At 43.8% G+C, this 20,717-nt stretch overlaps 1 protein-coding gene across 2 annotated transcripts in view; it reads right to left on the reverse strand.

The window, feature by feature from the left end:
- Positions 1-3,335: 3,335 nt before the first annotated feature.
- POLR1E (RNA polymerase I subunit E) overlaps positions 3,336-20,717 on the reverse strand; it is a 970,793-nt gene continuing 953,411 nt past the window's right edge. For both annotated transcript variants that reach the window (XM_044059632.1, XM_044059633.1), the window contains one exon: positions 3,336-3,976. In XM_044059632.1, coding sequence (XP_043915567.1) covers positions 3,817-3,976 — 160 coding nt within the window. In that variant the 3' untranslated portion in view covers positions 3,336-3,816. The remainder of the gene's footprint in view (positions 3,977-20,717) is intronic.

Below are 20,717 nucleotides of genomic sequence, written 5' to 3' on the forward strand. Positions count from 1 at the left end.
GGGGACGTCATGGTCTGGGCCTAAACAAGTGATGCAGTATGAATGGAAGTTTTGGTGTGGGATCTACTTTTCACAGGCGAGACAATTAACTTTTGCAGACATCGGTTAGTGCAAGAAAAAAGGATCCCCAAACGGGGTATTTAGCTTTAGACATTTTCAGCTGTAATTCAAACTCTGGTGGCGACCGAGCATCACACTTGCGAACTGCTTTTGCTATGGGCTCCACGGCAAGAAAGACTGGGGTAATGGTGTCGGCTGCCTTGCTTTATAGCACTGACGACCTGACGTCAGTCAACAAGCGACAGCAGCAGACGCAGAAAAACACTGACTGGTATTCCGGCCGTCTGAGGGCTGCCACACCAGGGATAACCCACTGGTGATGACTGTAACAGTGAAACACGAAGAACATCAACTGTTCAAGCATGCAGCCATTAAGTGTGATAACCAATTAAATCGCTGAGTGGATGCTGTCCTTTATCTATTAAACTGCCTTTTATCATGCTTTAAATAAGACAAAGTTCAGTGTGGTAATGGAAAAAGATGAAGGCCTAAAAGTGGGTAAAAAGTAGGGCTGCAAGTTTATCTATACTCTTACCAGCGAATAATCTGCAGCCTGAGGGAAGGCAAAGGAGATAATTCCTCTGACTTGAATCTTTACATGGTACATGTTCCATGGAGACTTGAATAAAAACTTTCTACGTCTGGGGGGAGGTTTAGTATACTCCTGCAAAATATGTGAAGTTTCTGCCCCTTATGCTATGATGTGCAGCTCTGACTTATCATGAGAACCTGTGGATTAAGGACAGATGTGAAAACACATACACTGAAGAAGGATGCAGCCCTATTCAGGGAATCAAAGGCAACTATAGCCATGGTGGACTCTACTGCATAGCCTGGTCTAAGCTTAGATCTGGACTCAGAATGTCTTATCTTATGCCATTCTGGATTTGGCCCAGGATTACAGACTAAGCCCTCTGGCCATACTTTCTAATAAGCCTTCTCTCAAACAATGTTAGGCACTATGTAGAGGCAAGGCATTAAGGTTCTCTCTGTTTAATTTATGGACCATGGGTTTGAAGTGCTGACAGTGATAATGGCCACTGACATTGTTCACTGATCTTAGACAAAAAATGGCAACTCTTGTGATGGTTTTGGCTACCAGTCTGGAAATCACAATCAAACATTGTACAGTTATACATTTTGGACATTAAGCACAGAAACTTCTGGCACATGCAAGTTAGGTGGACATCTGAACTCTTAGAACAGCCAGAAAAGGGGTCCTTGGGAAAGCATACACTTTGTCTCTTTGATGCAGGGACACCATGAATGGGGTGAAGGGGCAGTGTACACCATAAATACAGGAGCTTGACATTCCAAGGAAAAGCAATAAGCCAGGTCACAAGAATGATGTTTGAAAGTGTTCTACTAAATGCAAAAACTCCTTAGAGTAATATATGTGCAATTTTGGCACTTTATTTACATTTATAACTTAAGATAAGTAGGGAAGCTGGACTCCCATGCAACACTTACCTGACAGCCAACAGCTATTGATGCAAATGGAAATATCAGTCTGGGCAATGTAACAGATATAGGACATTCAAAGACAGATAATGGAAATACCCTCTCAGATTCCTGGGCTACCTGTATCCTGCTACAACACTCATGTGGAGTAGTGGTACCTGCTGTGACTGGTGTGCACAGGGTGCTGGGTTTAAGACTTGCCAGGGATGTGTATTTTATCCTACAGAAAGGCCTCACTGAGACCGACTGGTGTCGAAACCACTGCCTTAAGCTTAATGCCAAAAAATGCGTCGTCATCCCCATGTGGGAAAAACTCAGTTCCCAATAATTACCACATTGATGGGAGCCCACTGAACAGTGAAGGTGTTATATGAGATCTGGATACACAGGTTGTTAAGCTTAATGCCAAAAAATGCGTCGTCATCCCCATGTGGGAAAAACTCAGTTCCCAGTAATTACCACATTGATGGGAGCCCACTGAATAGTGAAGGTGTTATATGAGATCTGGATACACAGGTTGACAGGAACCTCTCCTTCGATCACCACATTGCCACTGTGGTCAGAAAGTCCTTCTATGTGGCACATCTCATTACAAAGAGTTTTGCATCTAGGAAGAAAGAGGTCATCATTTCTCTCTACTCTTCCCTCATTAGACCAATCATAGATTATAATGACCCATTTGGCATGTACCTCACTAGACACCTGCTACAGCTGGAGGCCACAAAAATACATCACAAAGAGGATTCCTAGGCCTTAAACACATGCCCTACATGGACAGACTAAAAAAACCCCAGCTATTCTCTATCTCATATTGTCTACTATGAGGCGATCTCCACTTGACTTACAAAGCTATGTCTGACCCAGCTCTGTTAGAAATGCTACATCTAAAGAAATCCTAAATCCCGCCACACCACACGCTCCGGAGATCTCAACCTCATTACCACAATCAACAGAACATGCTGGAGGGACAGGTTCATAAACCAGAGACTGCCCATGCTCTGGAATAGACTTCCCATACATGTCAAGCAGAGCACCTCACTGGCCCTCTTCAAGAGAAATCTTGATGAGTGGATGGGAAATAGAAAGTTCACCCTGGCAATCACTCCAGTGGGTCTACGTGATAGAGGCACTGGGATCTAACGTTGGCCGGCACAATGCCAGGGCACTTCTATGGACCAGGCTTGTAAAGGCTCCAGGGCCATTAGCCTAGTACACACCTATGACCCTATGAACACTGCACTGATGAGGTTATCAATCTTCTGCTTTGGCAGTGCATTATATTATGACTGGGATAATGGTGCTTGATGCACAATTATTTTAGGATTACATAAATGAGAATGAGCAATAAAAACTGAGAGACACACTGTGCACATGACAGCAGTATGCATGATGGCTGGCTTTGTCAGACTACTTACTAAAAAATTACAAAACATTTCCTAGGAATGGAAAATGTGCAATCAATATTGTAAGTGCAACAGCTGTTTGTCACTGGAGGAGCTACATGTTCCAGTTCCAATTCCCTAGGGACATGCGTGAGATGTAGGAAATTAATCTCAAGTGTACATCTTAATGGAAACACAGACACTGCATACTACAAGGCATGCACGAAAGAATCTCATGACGGCCTACCACCAGTCATGCCACTGATCACTGCACCAAGATGAAGCTGAAGTCAGATCTTCACTCTAAGGATGAGAAACATGAAATGACAAAAAGAATGTGGAAGAGATGTACTGGAAATCACATTTATTGAAGGTCAAAAAGAAAGCAAAAGAAATGGGAACAGGTAGGAAATTAGGTAACACTACATTCAATTCTTAGTAAATAAAATAGTTTATTAATCATATAATGGTGCATTATTCACCATACCTCATACAATAAAACATCAGTACCCATAGCACAATCAGAACTGATAATTTCAAAGGTACAGAAAGTCAGTGGCCTGAGCATGGGAAGACAAAGTGCTAATAAGTACTCTGATGCAATAACTTCACATTATTATACACTTTGGATCTTTTATCTATGAAATCATAATACACTGTTACTGGATTCTTAAACAGCACAAGACATACAGGCCTGCTGAACTCCTCATGATGATATACTCAGTAATTTTTTGGATCACAGCCATTGAGCCAGCCTGTTCAAACAGAGGCTGGGTAATCCTGTAGTTCAATACTGTGCACTATATTTCCAAATAATGCAAAAGATAGAATCACTAGAAAGTCCATGCTATTTTGCCCCTTAAACCTCAGATTAATTCATCAAATATGTCACAGGTGCATCTCTGGCATTTCTTCAGGACATTCTCTTACGTTTATTTAATTTAGTTGATGGTTCATATGAGGGTAGCGGCAAACTCAGACTGCCTATTTTATGAATCTCTGGTTCTGCATCAGGAACAGGTACTTTGGCCTTGGTAATCTTAAGCCTCATGGCTCTTGCAATTTCCAAGAATCTACAGAAAAGTTCAAAGCAAGTGATTATCTATAAAACTGAGAATGTAATAGAAACACATTTTCATAACAACATACAATAATAAACAATTCACAAAAAAGAATTCAGATCAACATATGTGATACCTGTAATAATACAGTGAAATGCAACTCATTATTATGTATATTCACAAATTATTACTCAATGAGATATCAGCTTAATTAAGAAAAGACGGGTACTCTCACATATAGCTAATATTCTGCAGTGGGCCACTGTTCCTCTTCTTCAGACTTTGCCAAGCTGAGGATATCAGTTTTCCTTATTTATGCACTAAAAAAACAGAAAAAGAAAAATCTAGCAAAGCCAGACTTTCCACTGTGTGATTCCTTAAACCTCTTGCATTAAAGGTGACATGGGATATATGCAAATTACCCTTTAAGAACCTGAGGTGTTTCAGCTAAATAGCAATTCTGAATGTCCATGACTTTTGCTTTTCAGTCTACTTATGGACGAATTCAGGCCAATAAAGCCAAACCCCACTAGCTGTGGACATCCATGTTTCTGCCTTCTTATGGTATCATCAGCACAGCATGTTTGGCTAACATTTGGAAACACAGGGTTGTCTACCCAACTGATATCCATAAACCTTAGGGTGACTGCAAAATATCCCTACTAACAAACTAAAACAATGAGTAAAAAGGTCACACAATCCTTAAAGGGTAATTTGCATATAGCCCATGTTGCCTCTAATGCAAGAGGTTTAAGGAATCACACAGTGGAAAGTCTAGCTTTGCTAGATTTTTGTTTTTGTGTTTTTTAACCAACTGTTTTTTCTGTGTGACCTTTTTACTCATTGTTTTAGTTTGTTAGTTGGGATATTTTGAAGTCACCCTAAGGTCTATAGATATCAACTGGATTCGATAAACCTGTGTTACCAAATGTTAGCCAAAAATTCCACTTATGCTGTATTGATAATGCCATAAAAAGGTAGCAACATGCATGTTCACAGCTAGTGGAATTTGGCTTTATGGGCCTGAATTTGTTCATAGACTGAAAAGCAAAAGTTACTGATATGTAGAATTGCTATTTATCTAAAACACATGGTGTCCTTAAAGGGTAATTTGCATATATCCCATGTCACCTCTAATGCAAGAGGTTTAAAGAATCACAAAGTGGAAAGACCATCTTTGCTAGATTTTTCTTTTTGTGTTTTTTTTTTAACTGATTGCTTTTTCTGTGACCTTTTTACTCACTATTTTAGTTTGTTTCTGTACTGAGTTGGTAGAAGGCTTAAGGAAGGCATGTTCAACCCCTCCACCACTCATTCTGACACTTGCACACTAAGAATAGCCTGCAAGACAGGTTGAAGGCTTCCTTGTAGATCAGCTGATTATGATAAGCATCATATCTGTTGCATCTAAATTTGGTGTCTTTTTTGTAATAGGTAATTTTGGGGATGAATCACAAACAGTAAAAAATTAAATCCCCTTGGCCTACCAAGGACACAAGAAATCCAAAAGGTAATGGTATACTACTGATGTGACAAAGGAAGCCAGAATCATGGAATTATGCTCCATGCAATAATGTGGAGAAAAAGTATAACTCAACATTTAATCTGCTGTGGCATAAATGTCTCCATTGAATACATATATTTTTTGTTGCATCAGGATTTGTATGCCACGTTTTAGGTAATCTACCATGACAGTGTGGCCTCCCTTTAAGTCCGCAGCCTCTCCAATACCAGGTGCGAATCAAGCTGTTTCAGTTAGTATTATATCCCTGGCCTGTGGCTGCCACTCTCACTGATGACTGGGTTATGCAGGTAGGAGTGGAGCTGGAAGCAGCCACTGCTGTTCATGGAGGCTAGGTTTGTTTAGGTTTTAGACCCTACTCCTTATGTGCAGGCATCATCATCAGTGAAGCTGAAATAAAAACAGAAATGAGAAATGACTACTGCAAGTGGCTCTCTCCTAGGCCCATGGGTGGACACCTCCAACTTCTGCCCGCCTACTCAACCTGGTAGCCATTTCCACTAAGTGCACTGACTTCTGCTGGTGCTGAAATTAGAAGAACTACTCACCAGCACATCACTCCCTTCCCTCCACCCTAGGAAAGGTGAGCAGGCAAAGCCTTGTTATTCTTCCCCCACCCACTGACAGCTTCAGCAGGTGCCTGAGCTGTTATTTAAACTTGGGTCAAGTGGGGTCATAGTTAGGTCTTTATCCCTCTGACAGTGGATGTCACACAGTGATGACATTTTAGAAGAAAGCACTGGAAGAAGGCACACCTCTGGCAAAGTGGTCTTTAACAATACTACTTTTTTAACATTAAGTTTACTACCTGGTGTAAAACATTGCAGACAGCAATCTACTTAAAAGGGATTTGATAAACCATAGTAAGCCCATCTCTAAATGTTACAAAGAAAACAAATGGCTCATCGTCCTTAAATAAGTACCCTCTTTTATTTATTTGCAGTTGGTTTACCAGGATAGTCCATTGGGCCGTTTTGAACCCATTTTCAATGGAGTCCTGGGGAGAAAAGCTCCAAAACAATCTAGGTTACAATAGGTTTTAGATGATAAATTATACAAAAAGTTGTAGATTCGAACAAAACATTACACATAATACAGCAAGCATTTACAAATTAGTGCAGACTAGTGATAAGGTTGAAGACGATACAGACAAGCGATAGGAACATTGCAATGTAGGTATTGAGAGGCATTCCATAATAGGAACATACACATTACAGTTATAGTCTGATGCATTATTTACAAATAGCATAGAAGTGACAGGAGTATAAGTGTATAGAGAGATGATAGAAGGAAATAATATTTTTGATGTAAACAAAAATAGAGAAGAATATCTGGTGTAATCATGGAATGAAGGGAAAATGGAGATTGCTATTGTTAATTATGTGGGGAGAGAACAGGAGCATTCCCATTGGGATACTAGATGTGAATGAAGAGATTTTTTGAAAATGTAATGGTTAGAAGTGATACAAATGGATGGTGGTAGGGAGTTCCAGAGACGTGCTGGACCATAACATAGAAGATTTTTGCCTGGGGGATGGGTTGGTTTGTACACTTCGAGTAGATTTTGGTTACTGGACCTTAATACTCAATCAGGTAGGTGCATCTTAAAGGCAGATGAGAGGGAAAGACAGAGGGAGGGGTTAAAAATGAGCTTGTGTGCAAGAGTTAGTTGTGCAAAGATAAGATGATTAGGAAGTTCTAGCCATTTTAGTTTTTGGAGAGAGGGACAGTGATGGGAGGAGGACTTATGGCTGGTAGCAAACTTGGCGATTTTGTTGTAGCAGGAGGAAAGTTGTGTTTTCAGAGAGGATTGTAGGTTAGTAAGAAGAGGAGCTCCATAGAGAAGGGAGGGGATGAGAAAGGAAGTGGAAAGAGTTACTTTTGTGGCAGGTGTAAGGTAATGATTTTGTTGGTAGAGCATGCCTAGTTTTTGATGTTTTTTTTTGATATTTAGTTGTAAGTGAGAGTTGAATTTGAGCTGGTTATCAATTTGGACCCCAAGTAATTTGGTCTCTGACACCAGTTCCTGAGGTATATTGTTTTGACTAGTAATAGTGAAAGAGTTTAAGTTGAATGAGGTGACTTTAGAGGGAGTAAATACCATTAATTTGGTTTTGGAGGCATTGAGTGCTAGGTGATTTCTTTTCATCCATTGCTCAGTGGTTGAAAAAGCTTCTTGAGTAAGTTTTAGGAGTGTAGGGGTAGAAGAGGCAGAGCAGATAATAGTTGAATCATCTGCATATTGGATGATATTTGAGAAAGGGATAGAGTTGTGGAAATCATTTACAAATATATTAAAGAGAAGGGGACCTAATATGGAACCTTGGGGAACTCCGGTTGGGGTATTAAGGAATGAAGAGGTGGCCTTTTTCCATTTTACTGCGTGATATCTGTTGGATAAGTAGCTGCAGAACCAGTTCAAGGAGGGAGGAGATAGGTTAAGTTTAGAGTGTTTAGTTAAAAGCAGGCTATGTGAGATAGTGTCGAAGGCCTTAGAGAGGTCAAGTAGTAGGGTGGAAACAATAAGGCTAGAGTCCCGGGCTTTATTAACAGTTTCAGATAAAAACTTCAGTTAGCAATCCATGTCCTACAGTGGATACAAAAGTTTACACACCCCTATTAAACTGCCAGGTTTTTGTTGTTGTTGTTTGTCTTTCAGCTTTTCCAATGATTGGGAGTAGATTTTCACGAACGCCAGGTTTTTGTGATATAAAAAAAAATGAGACCACAATAAATCATTTCAAAACTTTTCCCACCTTTAATGTGACTTATAACTTGTACAATTCAACTGAAAAACAAACAAATATGTTAGGGGAAAAATATAAAAAAATAACAAAATGTAGAATTAGCTGGTTGCATAAGTGTGCAACCCTTAAACTAAAACTTTCTTGAAGCACCTTTTGATTTAATTACAGCATTCAGTCTTCTTGGGTAGGAGTCTATCAGCATGGCACATCTTGACTTGGCAATATTTGCCCACTCTTCCTTGCAAAAGTGTTTCAAATCTGTCAGATTGCGAGGGCATTTCTTGTGCACAGCCCTCTTCAGGTCACTCCACAGATTTTCTATTGGATTTAGTCTGGGCTCTGGCTGGGCCATTCCAAAAAAAGAAGTTATGTCTTACCATAACATTCCATCTGTATTGTTGATCCTCGTTCAGTCATTACGCATGGGTATCGGTTCCAACCTCGGAACTGAGCCAGCCATTTTCCAAGCTTGCGTCAGCTTCAAACTCTCGAGCTAAACTCTTACCCACAATCCCCCTCTCCCTGTTACCTCAGATTGAGTTTGCAAGTCAAAGAAGGTAGAGGCTACCTCTGGTCAAATAACCTAAGAGAACCAGATGGTGAGATCCACTAGAAACCACAGGAGAGGGAAGGAGGGAGGGTCGTAATGAGTGAACGAGGATCAACAATACAGATGGAATGTTATGGTAAGACATAACTTCTTTATCTGATATTGTTAATCCTCGTTCATTCCTTACGCATGGGACAGAGTCCCCAGCTACCTCTATTCCTGGGGGACTCTCATGGAAGGACATTCTTGAGAACCATAAAACTCAAAGATGCTCTTCCCCTGGAGGCCAAGTCCAATTTCTAATGATTGATGAAGGTATGAGGCGTAGCCTAAGCTGCAGCTGCACAGATGTCATGTAAGGAAGCTCTGGCATGGAAGGCAGCAGAAGTTGCCACTGACCTTGTTGAATGAGCTTTCATGGTAGTAGGCAATGAGATATTGCGTTGTGTATAAATGAAGGTCACATAGTCCTTCAACCATCTAGCTAATGTGACCTTAGCAACAGCAGATCCTAATCTAGGTCCAGAAAAGGCCAAAAATAACTGGTCAGATTTACGAAAGGGCCTAGTCCTGTTTAAGTAAAAACAGATTTGCCTGTGGATATCTAGGGTATATTGGCAGTACTCTCCTCTGTTTGACTGATTGGGAAAGAAAACTGGCAATTCAATGGCTTGATTAATGGACATTTCAGAGATCACTTTAGGCAGAAATGATGGATTAGTTCTCAGAGACACTCTATCTCTATGAAAAATCAAGTATGGACTCTTGACACATAAAGCTTGAAGCTCAGAAATAAGTCTGGCAAAAGTAATGGCAACCAAAAGCAAGGTTTTCCATGACAAATACTTGAGGTCGCAAGAAGAGGCTGGTTCGAAAGGTGCCATTGTCAGGGCTTGTAGAACTAATGATAGATCCCATGGTTGAATAGGTTCACTAAAAGGTGGCTTCAGATGATTCACACCTTTTATGAAGGTCTTGCACAATTTGTGGGACATAACAGAGGAATCTTGGACATCTTCAGGAAAATTAGAAATTGCAGCCAAATGAACTCAAATGGTAGAGGCCGATAGACCAGATTGAAAAAGGTCGGCCAGATAGTCTAGTATTATAGACACTGGTGCTAAAAAGGGGTCTACGTGTTTATCTTTCAGCCAACAGGTAAATCTTTCCCACTTGCTCAGATAAGTAATTCTAGTGGAAGACTTATGAGATGCAATGAGAATATCACGTACTGGTAAAGAAAGATCATTCTGCCTGGCAATCAAGAGAATTGGAGTAGCCAAGCCATGAGCTTTACGCTGTTCAAGTTGGGATGAATCAGGTTCTGTGGATGTGAGATCAACTCAGGGGTTGGATGGAGAATCCATGGTCGATCTAGTAGGTGAGACCAAAGGAAGGGGAACCAAATCTGTCGAGGCCAATATGGTGCTATGAGGATCACCTTGCTCTTCAACGAACGGGCTTTCTTCAGAAACTGGGGAAAAGGTGGAAATGCGTAAAGACGACCTGAGGGCCAATCGTGGACTAGAGCGTCCCTGGGCGACTGTCCTGGAGGGGGAATCAGGGCGAAGTAGTTGCTGCATTTGTAGTTGGTCGGGGATGCAAAGAGGTCACAGCAAGGACGGCCCCAGCGGTGGAAGATCTCTGCCGCTATCAAGGGATTCAGGGACCACTCGTGAGGTTGAAGAATGCGCCTGCTGAGTCTGTCTGCTATCACGTTGGAACTACCGGGAATGTGCGTTGCTAAAAGAAAATGGTTGGTAGCCATTGTCCATTGCCATATCCTCATGGCCTCTCGACAAACAGGGTAAGATTTGGTTCCACCTTGCTTGTTGATGTACCAGACCACTGCCATGTTGTCTGATTGAATTGCAATTGTCCCAGACGGCAGCAGGGGATGGAATGCTTGCAACGCCAGAAGCACCGCCCTCAGCTCTAGAACATTTATATGCAGATGGACCTCCAGTTCAGACCAAAAGCCTTGGACTGTCTGTCCCTGACATAGCCCCCCCACCCCATCAGGGAGGTGTTCGTGGTCACTGTGGCCTTGGGTTGCTAAGGGGAGAAGGGGCGAGACCATTGTGACAGATTGTGTGTCATCTACCAATTTAAATCCTGTTTGCATCTGTGGGTTACTCGAATCATGGCTGAAAGAGGATGCTGAAAAGTATACCATTGGGTGAGCAGAAGCCATTGTAGAAGCCTCATGTGAAACCTGGCCAGGGGAACAATGGTGATGGAGGCTGCCATGGAACCCAACAGCTGTAGAACCGAGTGAGCTATGGATTTCTCTCTTGAAAGGATTGGAATCAGTTGTTGCTTTATCCTTAAAATTCTGTGCTCTGGAATAGCAGCTCTGCAGTTCTTTGTGTCCAGGATAACCCCTATGAATTCTGTCGACTGAGAAGGGGTGAGATTGGATTTTTGCCAGTTTATGGTTATGCCTAGCCTTTGAGCAGTGAGGAGAGAGTATGCCAGGGCTTCTTCCAGTAGATGTCTGATGGGGGCGGAAATGAGCCAGTCGTCTAGGTATGGAAACACCTGGAATCCTTGAAGTCGCAATTGAGCTGTGACAACTGCCATCACATCTTGAAGATCTATCGAGCACATCCAATCATCTTTTTCCAAAAGCGGGAGAATGGACTGTATTGTGTCTATCTGGAATTTTTTTACTCTCACAAACTTGTTCAATACACTGAGATCCAAAATTGGTCTCCAGTCCTCGGTTTTCTTTGGCACCAAAAATAGTCGAGCAGAATCCGGATCCTATCTGGTCTGGAGGGACTATTTGGATGACTCACTTTCTTAGTAGCTTTTCTATCTCTAGTGCTGCTACTTCCATTTGACTGGGTGGAACATCGGGAAGGTTTTTTGAAGGGGCAGGACAAAGATCGAAGGGGTTATGATAACCTCTGGTTATAATCCTTTGTACCCAAGAATTGGTGGTGATGATTAGCCAGGCAGAAGGGTACAAGGAGAAACGTCCCCCAACCACCTCCAGAGGAAAGAAGTTGGGCTGCTCTTCAGGAGCACTGGTAGGATTGACCAGGGAAAGAATCAATGGAACCTTGGTTATGCGGACCCCCTCTGCCCCGAAAGGAGCATCTTCCCTGTGAGTTTCCCCCTCTGCCTCTAGGGGAGAACTCTGCCTGTGTGCCACGGAAAGGACCCTGAGATTTCTTGAACCATATCTTCCCACTCTTTTGGTTTCGGGAGAAAGCATGTTGAGGGGAAAAATAATGGACACCTATGGCAGAAAGGGTCTTACCGTCCTGTTCATATCTGGCCAGGGTGCTTTAAACTTTGGGCCCAAACAACGAGGAGGCCTCAATGGAAGTGTTAAGAAAGGAAGCCTTAAAGGGTTCTGTGAAACTGCACAAGCGCATCCAGGCATGTCGTCTCAAGACCGCAGCTGAACCCGCTGCTCTAGCTGCTCCTTCTGATGCATGAGATATCAGTCGCATAGAGGAGTTAGATATTGATTCAATGGTGGCCAGCTGAGAGGCCACTTTGTCATGGACCTCATCAGACACGGCACCAGCCAAGGTTTCAGAGAGCTCAGAAATCAGATCCTTTTGAAGCCTGGTAAAGTGTGCCATATAATTCAGGGACCTGATGGTAAAGGTCACTGATGCAAAGGTGCGCTTCCCTATCCTGTCCAGGGCCCAGGACTCTTTGTTAGGTGGATGGACAGTCTGGCTTTCTTCTTTTGCCAGATCCTTTTTTGTTGCGGCTGCCACCACCAAAGCATCCACAGGAAGACCTTTGGACCAATGGGGATCCTAAGCAGGAGGGGACAAAATTTTATCTGGCCTCCAGGGAATAGTTTCAACAGTATCAGGAGCCTTCCAAGCACGCTGCATGATAAGCAGGACAAGCTCATCGGCAGGTGGAGTAACCCAGGAGGTAGGGGGCCGGGCGAAAGGCCTGCAGGAACACAGATTCCTCAGAGGTCGGATTACAGGACCGCCAGTCACCTCTTTGTTTCAGGATTTCGAGGATATCACCAAAAGATACCTCAGAGGGTGACCGGGGGGATCCTTCCCCCTCTTCAAAATCTGTCTCTTCAGTGAGGGACTCCTCTGCGGAGTCCATGTGCTTCCTCATACACAAACTTTACCGGAGGACCTCCTCAGCAGGCGAAGCTGGAGAAGACAGCGGAAAAGGGGATTCCTGTGGGAATATGTCCTGAGGCCCTTGCACATGGTGTCTGCTAGGTGCGACTTGTGAAACCAGTGTACCAGAGGAGGGCGGAGGTATAGACAGTCCAGTATCGCCAGCAGTAGCGAAAGCCTTCTCCATCAGTTGGCAGGCTGGTCCACCTGAAGAGTGAATGTCTAGGACAGGGGTCACCCCCTCCCCTAAGTGGCTCAGCCTGCCGACCCGGAGTCCCTGGATGGCTGTGGAGCAGTAAACTATGCGTGTCACAACTGACATCCTGGGTCGTAGCAAAACTTAACTGCCAAGAGAGCAACTGCGGTTCCTTAGTGAGATCCATAAAGGGGACCGCAGAAGAGGGGAGACTGTGCAATATCCATGGACTTCAAAGGCAATGAAGGAGGAGAATAAGAAGGGGTCTTTGGAGATGGGTGATCACCTCCCAAGGAAGGATAGTTCCTGCGGGATGGGATACCTGTGGCCAAGAGCACCTGATCCACAAGACGCAATACATCATGTTCGGAAAGGCTTCTAGTGGACTTCACGGAAATGGAGGGAGAAACAGGCCTGTCCACAGAAGAGGCAAACTCGGTGCCCATCTCACCAGTCCGCACTGAGGACAACGGTGCCAAGAGAGACTGGACTACGGGTGTCTGCAATGAAGAAGTCATCGTTGCCAAGGTCATGGTCTGCACCGACACAGGGATCGGTGCCGAAGTGGTTGTCAGTACCGAAGCTGGAATCGACAAAACTGGATTCAACAATAAAGGCGTTGGTTCCAAGGACGATGTCGGAACCGATGTGGTCAAGGTCTGTGCCGACTGAATGGTTGGTGCCAATGCACTGGTAATAGTCTGAACCGAGGAGCCCCTCGATGCCAATATAGTGAAGGCTGTAGGAGTAGACGGAGCCGAAATCACTAATGGAGCCGAAGGCCTTCATGCCGAAGGTCTAGGCACCGAAAGCACTGGGGCCGAGTGAGCGAGCTCCGGAGCTGAAACTTTAGCCTTTTTAGGTTTTGGTTGGTGGGAGTCCCCAGCCGGGGACGAAGGCAAAGATTTAGCCTTGGCAGGAACAGCCAAGATTTTCTCATGGGCTCTAAGAGGGGTTGAGGCCTCCAACCCAGAAATAGCCTCTGAAAAGGGAGATTTAAGAAGTCCCTTCAGCAACAGCTTGTTTTTCCTTTCCAACAAAGTTCTATTTGAGAAATTTTCACAGATAGTACAGGGAGGGTCCACAGACAAGTGGGATGCCCCCAAACCATAAAAACACAGAGTGTGTGCATCAGAAGTAGGAGGTTTGTGTCCACAATCAGAACACCACTTAAACCCCGGACTATCTTTCTTATCTGCCATGACAGCAAATAAAATAATAGAAAAGGGTACCAGCAATGGTACAAAAGAATGCCCGATGGTATGAGCAAAAAAAAAGGGAAGGATTACCAACGATGGTAAAGAGAGAATACCTTGTGGTAAAAAAGGTAGAGAAAAGAGCAGAAAAACCTAAAAAAAATGTACGCTAGATGCGATCGGGTAAGAGACAATGAAATAGAAACTTTTCTGACAGAAAAGTAATTTGAAAAACTATTAAACAACAAATAACTGTACTTGGCTCAAAAGAAGCAGCTTGACACGACCGAATGGCAACACGGCAAATTATATCTGAGATAACAGGGAGAGGGGAATTGTAGGTAAGAGTTTAGCTCAAGAGTTTGAAGCGGACGCGAGCTTGGAAAATTGCTGGCTCGGTTCCAAGGTCGGAACAGATACCCATGCGTAAGGAACGAATGAGGATAGAGAACTCAGCACAGCTCCTCATGGTATCCAGCAGAGTTCCTAGAGCAGCAGAGACCGGAAAAGACAAACTTTCCAGATTCTACGTATTTTTTCTGCATTTTCGACTTTTTAAGCCTTTCGACGACTATTTCTGCCTGTTTTATTCAGTTATTACCTGTTTTTACTGTTTTTAATAGCTTGAATTGTTTGTTGCACTTCCTTGTTTAAGTTTTGCTTAAAAGTTAAACAACAGGCTAATACACTCAAGTGTACTAGCTTTTGATAGCAATTAGTCGAAAAACACAGCATTTATTGTATTTTCTGCCTATCTGAAAAAAACTTGAAAAAACAACAAATCCTCTTGTTTTCCATACTTTCCTAATAGTTTGTTCCAGAGATCAGATTTTGCTGATCCCTGGGCTTTGTCTTGGTTCCTGTGTTTCTCCATTTTCCTTGTTTGGTCAGGGGAAGTTTCTTTACTCACCAGTGAGAGTGGGGAGTACTGAGCTGCCTGTTTGTCCTCAGAGGAGTGGTTTAAGGCAGTAACTTGTAGTTTATTGGCCATTTTGGGTCATTTCCTGTCTTTTCCAGCCCCCTGCTATAAAGCACGCTTTAGCGCGGAGTTGCTACAGGAGCACACAAGAGCAGCGGCGGTTAATCAAGGTTAAACTTTTCGGGCTATCTAAAGTCCATGCTTCAAATTTTCCCTTAAAACAGCCTTCCTTGAACTGTACACTGCTGATCAAACCAGCGTATTCTATATCTAAAAAGTTCAGCTCTACTTGATTCTTAAGTAGACTATTCTTTATCTGTAAAGCCTAGCACTTGCTCCTAAAGTATTTTTTTACTTTGATATAGCACTTTTATTATACATAGTACCCCACCAGCCAAAAACCCCTTTTCGATCACCCACATCCCCGGAGTCTTTTTAAAGTCTTTGTCTATTCCGTCTAGCATGTCGAGGGATCAGTTGCTAGCGTCCTCTCCTGCTCAGCTGGTGAATCTGGGAATATTGAGGCAATGTTACAATTGTCTCATGTACACGGACAACCCTCTCCTTCTTCCACAAAACACAAATACATGTGAGAGATGCAACTATATAGCCAAACTGGAGGCTGAGCTCTCTCAACATAGGACTGGCAAGACCAGACAGGAGGAGAAGGTAACCACACACACCACAAACCCAGTCTCACATAGTACTATCACAACTTCAAATCATACACATAAATACACAAAGACATACTCGGAGGCTCTGATCAAAAATCTACCAAAACAGCAGAGGCCACCAAAGCAGACACCCAAACAACTGCCACCTCAGGACACAACACATGCAACACATAGCCACATAGTCAGTGTGCCAATCAGTCACAGCCCTTAAGGCCAAACACAATGCCAGACACACTCGTCATTGGTGACTCCATAGTCAGACACACTGACGTCCCGCTCACCAGATTGAGTAAGGAAAAGGTCACAGTAAGCTGCCTGTCGGGCGCTAGAATCTGCCACATAACGCAAGCACTCAGGTCTCTCAACAGCAGGTACAAGTACGACTCTGTCATTGTCCACGCTGGTGTAAACGGACCTGAGACGTACCTCCTTGGACTACATGAAAAGAGACATAGAGGAGCTCTCTGATTATGTAGCCCAGGCAGGTATGACCCTGACCTTGAGCATTATCCTACCTTCACCAAGAATGATGCCACAATACAGAGACAAGATGATCAGCTTTAATAATTGGCTTAAACTCTGGTGTCATTCAAAGGGGATCCAATGTCTGTCTGCCTGGGAGGACATGCTGGACAAGCCATGCTGCTTCGCAAGGGACGGCTTGCACCTGTCACCCCTGGGCTTCCGGATATTGGCAAAGGCTCTTGCCACCCCATAGTGCCTTTTTAGGCAAGGCTCAAATTCTAAACCTACCACCCTAGAACACAAAAAGGAAAAAACTAAGGGTAATGCTGCTCAATGCCAGAAGTCTCAACCTCAAGATGCACGCACTCGAGGCCCTTCTCAGTATGGAGAACATCGATGTCTGTGCTGTGACTGAAACCTGGTTCAAGGCTCCCGAGCACCCGGCACTATCAGGTTTTACCTCATATCATGCATTCCGCCCCAAAATCCGGACAACACCAAGAAAGGAGGGGGGGTGTCTATATTCATCAAGGACACCCACACCTCAAGGTTGGTGGCAACGCACGATGCATCGGAGACCATCCAGGTGCAATTAACCATAGGCAAGCCTGCTCTGCAATTTGTAGCATGTTACAGGCCACCCTCTCAATCTCAGGAACCTCACATAGCTTTCCTGAAAACACTGGAGCGGATAAATGTATCTCCAAACACCATCATACTAGGTGACTTCAACTACCCGAATATAGACTGGGATCACTACTCAAGCCCCAACACTCTAGCCCAAAGGTTCCTAGAGTTCATAAACTCAAATGCCATGGAACAACTAGTCACCATCCCCACAAGAGGAGAAAACATACTAGATCTCATCATCATGAACATGGGGTCACAATGTTCAACACCGGAAGTATACCCCTCACTGGTGAGATCAGACCATAAACTAATCTCACTGGAAGTCCACATCCCGCCCCACCTGAGATAAAAAAGACCACAGTGAAGAACTTCTCAAAAGCCGACTTCACACTTCTAAAAACTGGTGTGGTCTCCTTTAAGGCCCCAGAGCCTGCGGAAACCATTACTCAAGCCGCTGAATCACTTACAAATGCCTTCTACCAGCACCTACAGGACTGCATGGATCAGGCAATCCCAAACAAAACAAAGACTCTTTGTACCAAAGGCAAGCATCCAGTCTGGTGGACCCCAGCCATAAACAAGCTCTACAACAAAAGGAGGAAGCTACTACAAGATAGAGCAAAATCCTTAAAAGGGAAAACACCTTTGATCATTATAAGTAAAAAAACTAAGATCTCTCATAAAATCATCCAAGGCAAATTTTGAGAGAAAAGTCGCTAAGGACTCAAAAGACAATCATAAGGCCTTCTTTAGCTATGTTAGAAACCTGGGAGGAAACTCCCAGATATGCTCAGAATTAGTTCAAAATGATGTAAAAATTACTGAACCTACAGACATTGCCAACATACTGGCTGACAGGTTCAGTGCAAACATCTCCCCCCCCCCCCCAAAAAAGGTGAGATATCTATACCAGAGGACTGTAGCCCCCCAAACATCTCTAACGCTCAGGTGGGAACTGCTCTCTCCAAGGCAAAAAACACAGCATCCATGGGACCAGATGGTGTCCCCGGTTGTGTGCTCTACGAACTCAATGAGGAATTAAACCCGCAGTTAGGGCAGCTGTTTAATCTTAGCCTCACCTCAGGATACGTGCCTAAGGAGTGGCGTACGGCAACTGTGGTCCCACTTCACAAAGGCGGTGCCTCCACCGACCCTGGAAATTACCGTCCCATCAGCTTGACAAGCCTGATCTGCAAAGCTATGGAGAGGATCATAATGGAACTCATAAATAAAGACATAGGAGACTTGCAGACTTTGGATCCGACCCAGTTTGGCTTTGTCAAAGGCAGATCATGCCTTTTAAACTTGGTTGACTTTTTTGAAACAGTCACCAAGGCCATTGATGAGGGAAAGGCAGTCCACACAGCCTACCTCGACCTGGCAAAGGCTTTCACACAATACCCCACTCAGGTATCATTGAAAAACTCATCAGCTTAAATGTAAACCCATACGTCACAAGATGGGTTGCAAACTGGCTAAGTGACAGAACCCACAGGGTCAGAGTTGCTGGCGCCATGTCAGACTCAAAGCCTGTCACAAGTGGTGTCCCACAGGGCTCAGTCCTGGGCCCACTCCTGTTCGGCATCTACTTTTCAGAAGTACAAGCAAACACAGGAGGATTATGGCTGACAAAATTTGCAGATGACTGTAAACTGGGCGCCATAGTTGAGAACACATCTGACACAGATATCCTTCAGAAGGGTCTTATAGAAACGGATAACTGGTGCCAGAGCCATGGCCTAAAGTTAAATGCCAAAAAATGCATAGTCATACCCTTCAGGGAAAAACAAGGTTACCCCTAGCTACCATATAGGCGGCAACCCACTAAGCACAGAAGAGGTTATCAGGGATCTGGGGACCCAGGTTGACAGTAACCTTCGCTTGACACTCACGTTGCCAAAGTAGTTAGGAAGACCTTCTACATTGCCCACCTGATCATGAAGGGATTCACATCTAGATCAAGGGAAGTCATCGTCCCCTGTACTCATCACTCATCAGACCAATGATTGAGTACAGTGCCCCATTCGGAATGTATCTGACCCGACACCTGCAGCAACTGGAAAGGCCCCAAAAGTTCCTCACCAAAAGGATAAAGAGTCTCAAAAATATGTCCTATGCTGCCCGACTGAAGGAACTCCAGCTCTATTCAGTCGCTTACCGTCTGCTCAGAGGTGACCTGTGCCTGACATACAAGGCCATGTCCAACCCAGAATTGATGAACGTGCTTGACCTCAAAAAATCTAGATCCCTCAGAACTACAAGGGCGGGAGACTTAAACCTTGACACGGTTATTAATAGGACGTGCTGGAGGGACAGATTCATCACCCAGAGACTCTATGCTGTGGAACAAAATCCCGGTACATGTGAGGCAGAGCACCTCGCTGGCTTTGTTCAAGAGAAATCTTGACCAATGGATGGGAGATTGCAGATATACCCCAGGGATTATCTCAGTGTCACTGCTTGACAGAGGCACAGCAAAATAATGGGCATAGTATCCTCCAAACTAAAGGGGTGGCGAAAGCCACAAAACTCTGGGCTAGGCTTGTAAATGCCCTTGGGCAGATAGCCTAGTATGAACCTATGAACCTAATATCAGATCTTTAATTTTCGTCTGGTGAAGCCATTCTTTTGTTGATTTGGATGTATGCTTGGGGCCATTGTCGTGTTGAAAGGTGAAATTCCTGTTCATCTTTCTAGCAGACGCCTGAAGTTTTTGGGCCAAAAGTGACTGATATTTGGAACTGTTCATAATTCCCTCCACCTTGACTAAAGTCCTAGTTCCAGCTGAAGAAAAGCAAACCCAAAGCATGACATTGCCACCACCATGCTTCACCGTGGGGATGGTGTTTTTTGGTGATGTGAAGTGTTTCTGTGTCAAATGTACCTTTTGGAATTGTGGCCAAAAAGTTCAACCTTGGTCTCATCAGACCATAACAGATTTTACCACATGCTTTTGGGAGACTTGATGTACTGTTTTGCAAATTTTAGCCAGGCTTGGATGTTTTTGTGTGTAAAAAAAGGCTTCTGTCCTGCAACCCTACCCCATATCCCAGACATATGGAGAAAATGGGAGATTGTTGTCACATGTAGTACACAACCAGTACTTACCAGAAATCCCTGCAGCTCCTTCAGTGTTGCTGTAGGTCTCTTGGCGGCCTCCCTGACCAGTTTTCGTCTTGTCTTTTCATCAATTTTGGACGGACGTTCAGTTCTCTGCAACTTCACTGTTGTCTCATATTTTCTCCACTTTTTGATGACTGTCTTCACTGTGTTCCATGGTACATCCAATGCTGTGAAAATTGTTTTGTACCCTTCTCCTGACTGATACCTTTCAACAATGAGATCCCTTTGATCCTTTGGAATCTCTCTGCAAACCATGGCTTTTGCTGTAACAGGCAACTAAGTAAATGTCAGGAAAATCCTACTAGGACAGCTGAACTTTATTTGGGGTTAATCAGAGTATTTTTAATTGATGGCAAGTGTGTAACCAAGAAGACTGAATCATCTTCTTCTCTCGGCTGCTCCCGTCAGGGGTCGCCACAGCAGATCAACTGTTTCCATTTCTTTCTGTCCTCTGCATCTTGCTCTGTCACACCAGCCACCTGCATGTCCTCCCTCACCACATCCATAAACCTTATCTTAGGCCTTCCTCTGAATGTTGTAATTAAATCTAAAGGTGCTTCAACAAAGTATTAGTTTAAGGGTGTGCACACTTATGCAACCAGCTTATTGTACATTT

The sequence above is a fragment of the Protopterus annectens genome, chromosome 17.part0 (genome assembly GCF_019279795.1).
Source record: "Protopterus annectens isolate FY-2018-M chromosome 17.part0, PAN1.0, whole genome shotgun sequence".
Taxonomy (NCBI): domain Eukaryota; kingdom Metazoa; phylum Chordata; order Ceratodontiformes; family Protopteridae; genus Protopterus; species Protopterus annectens.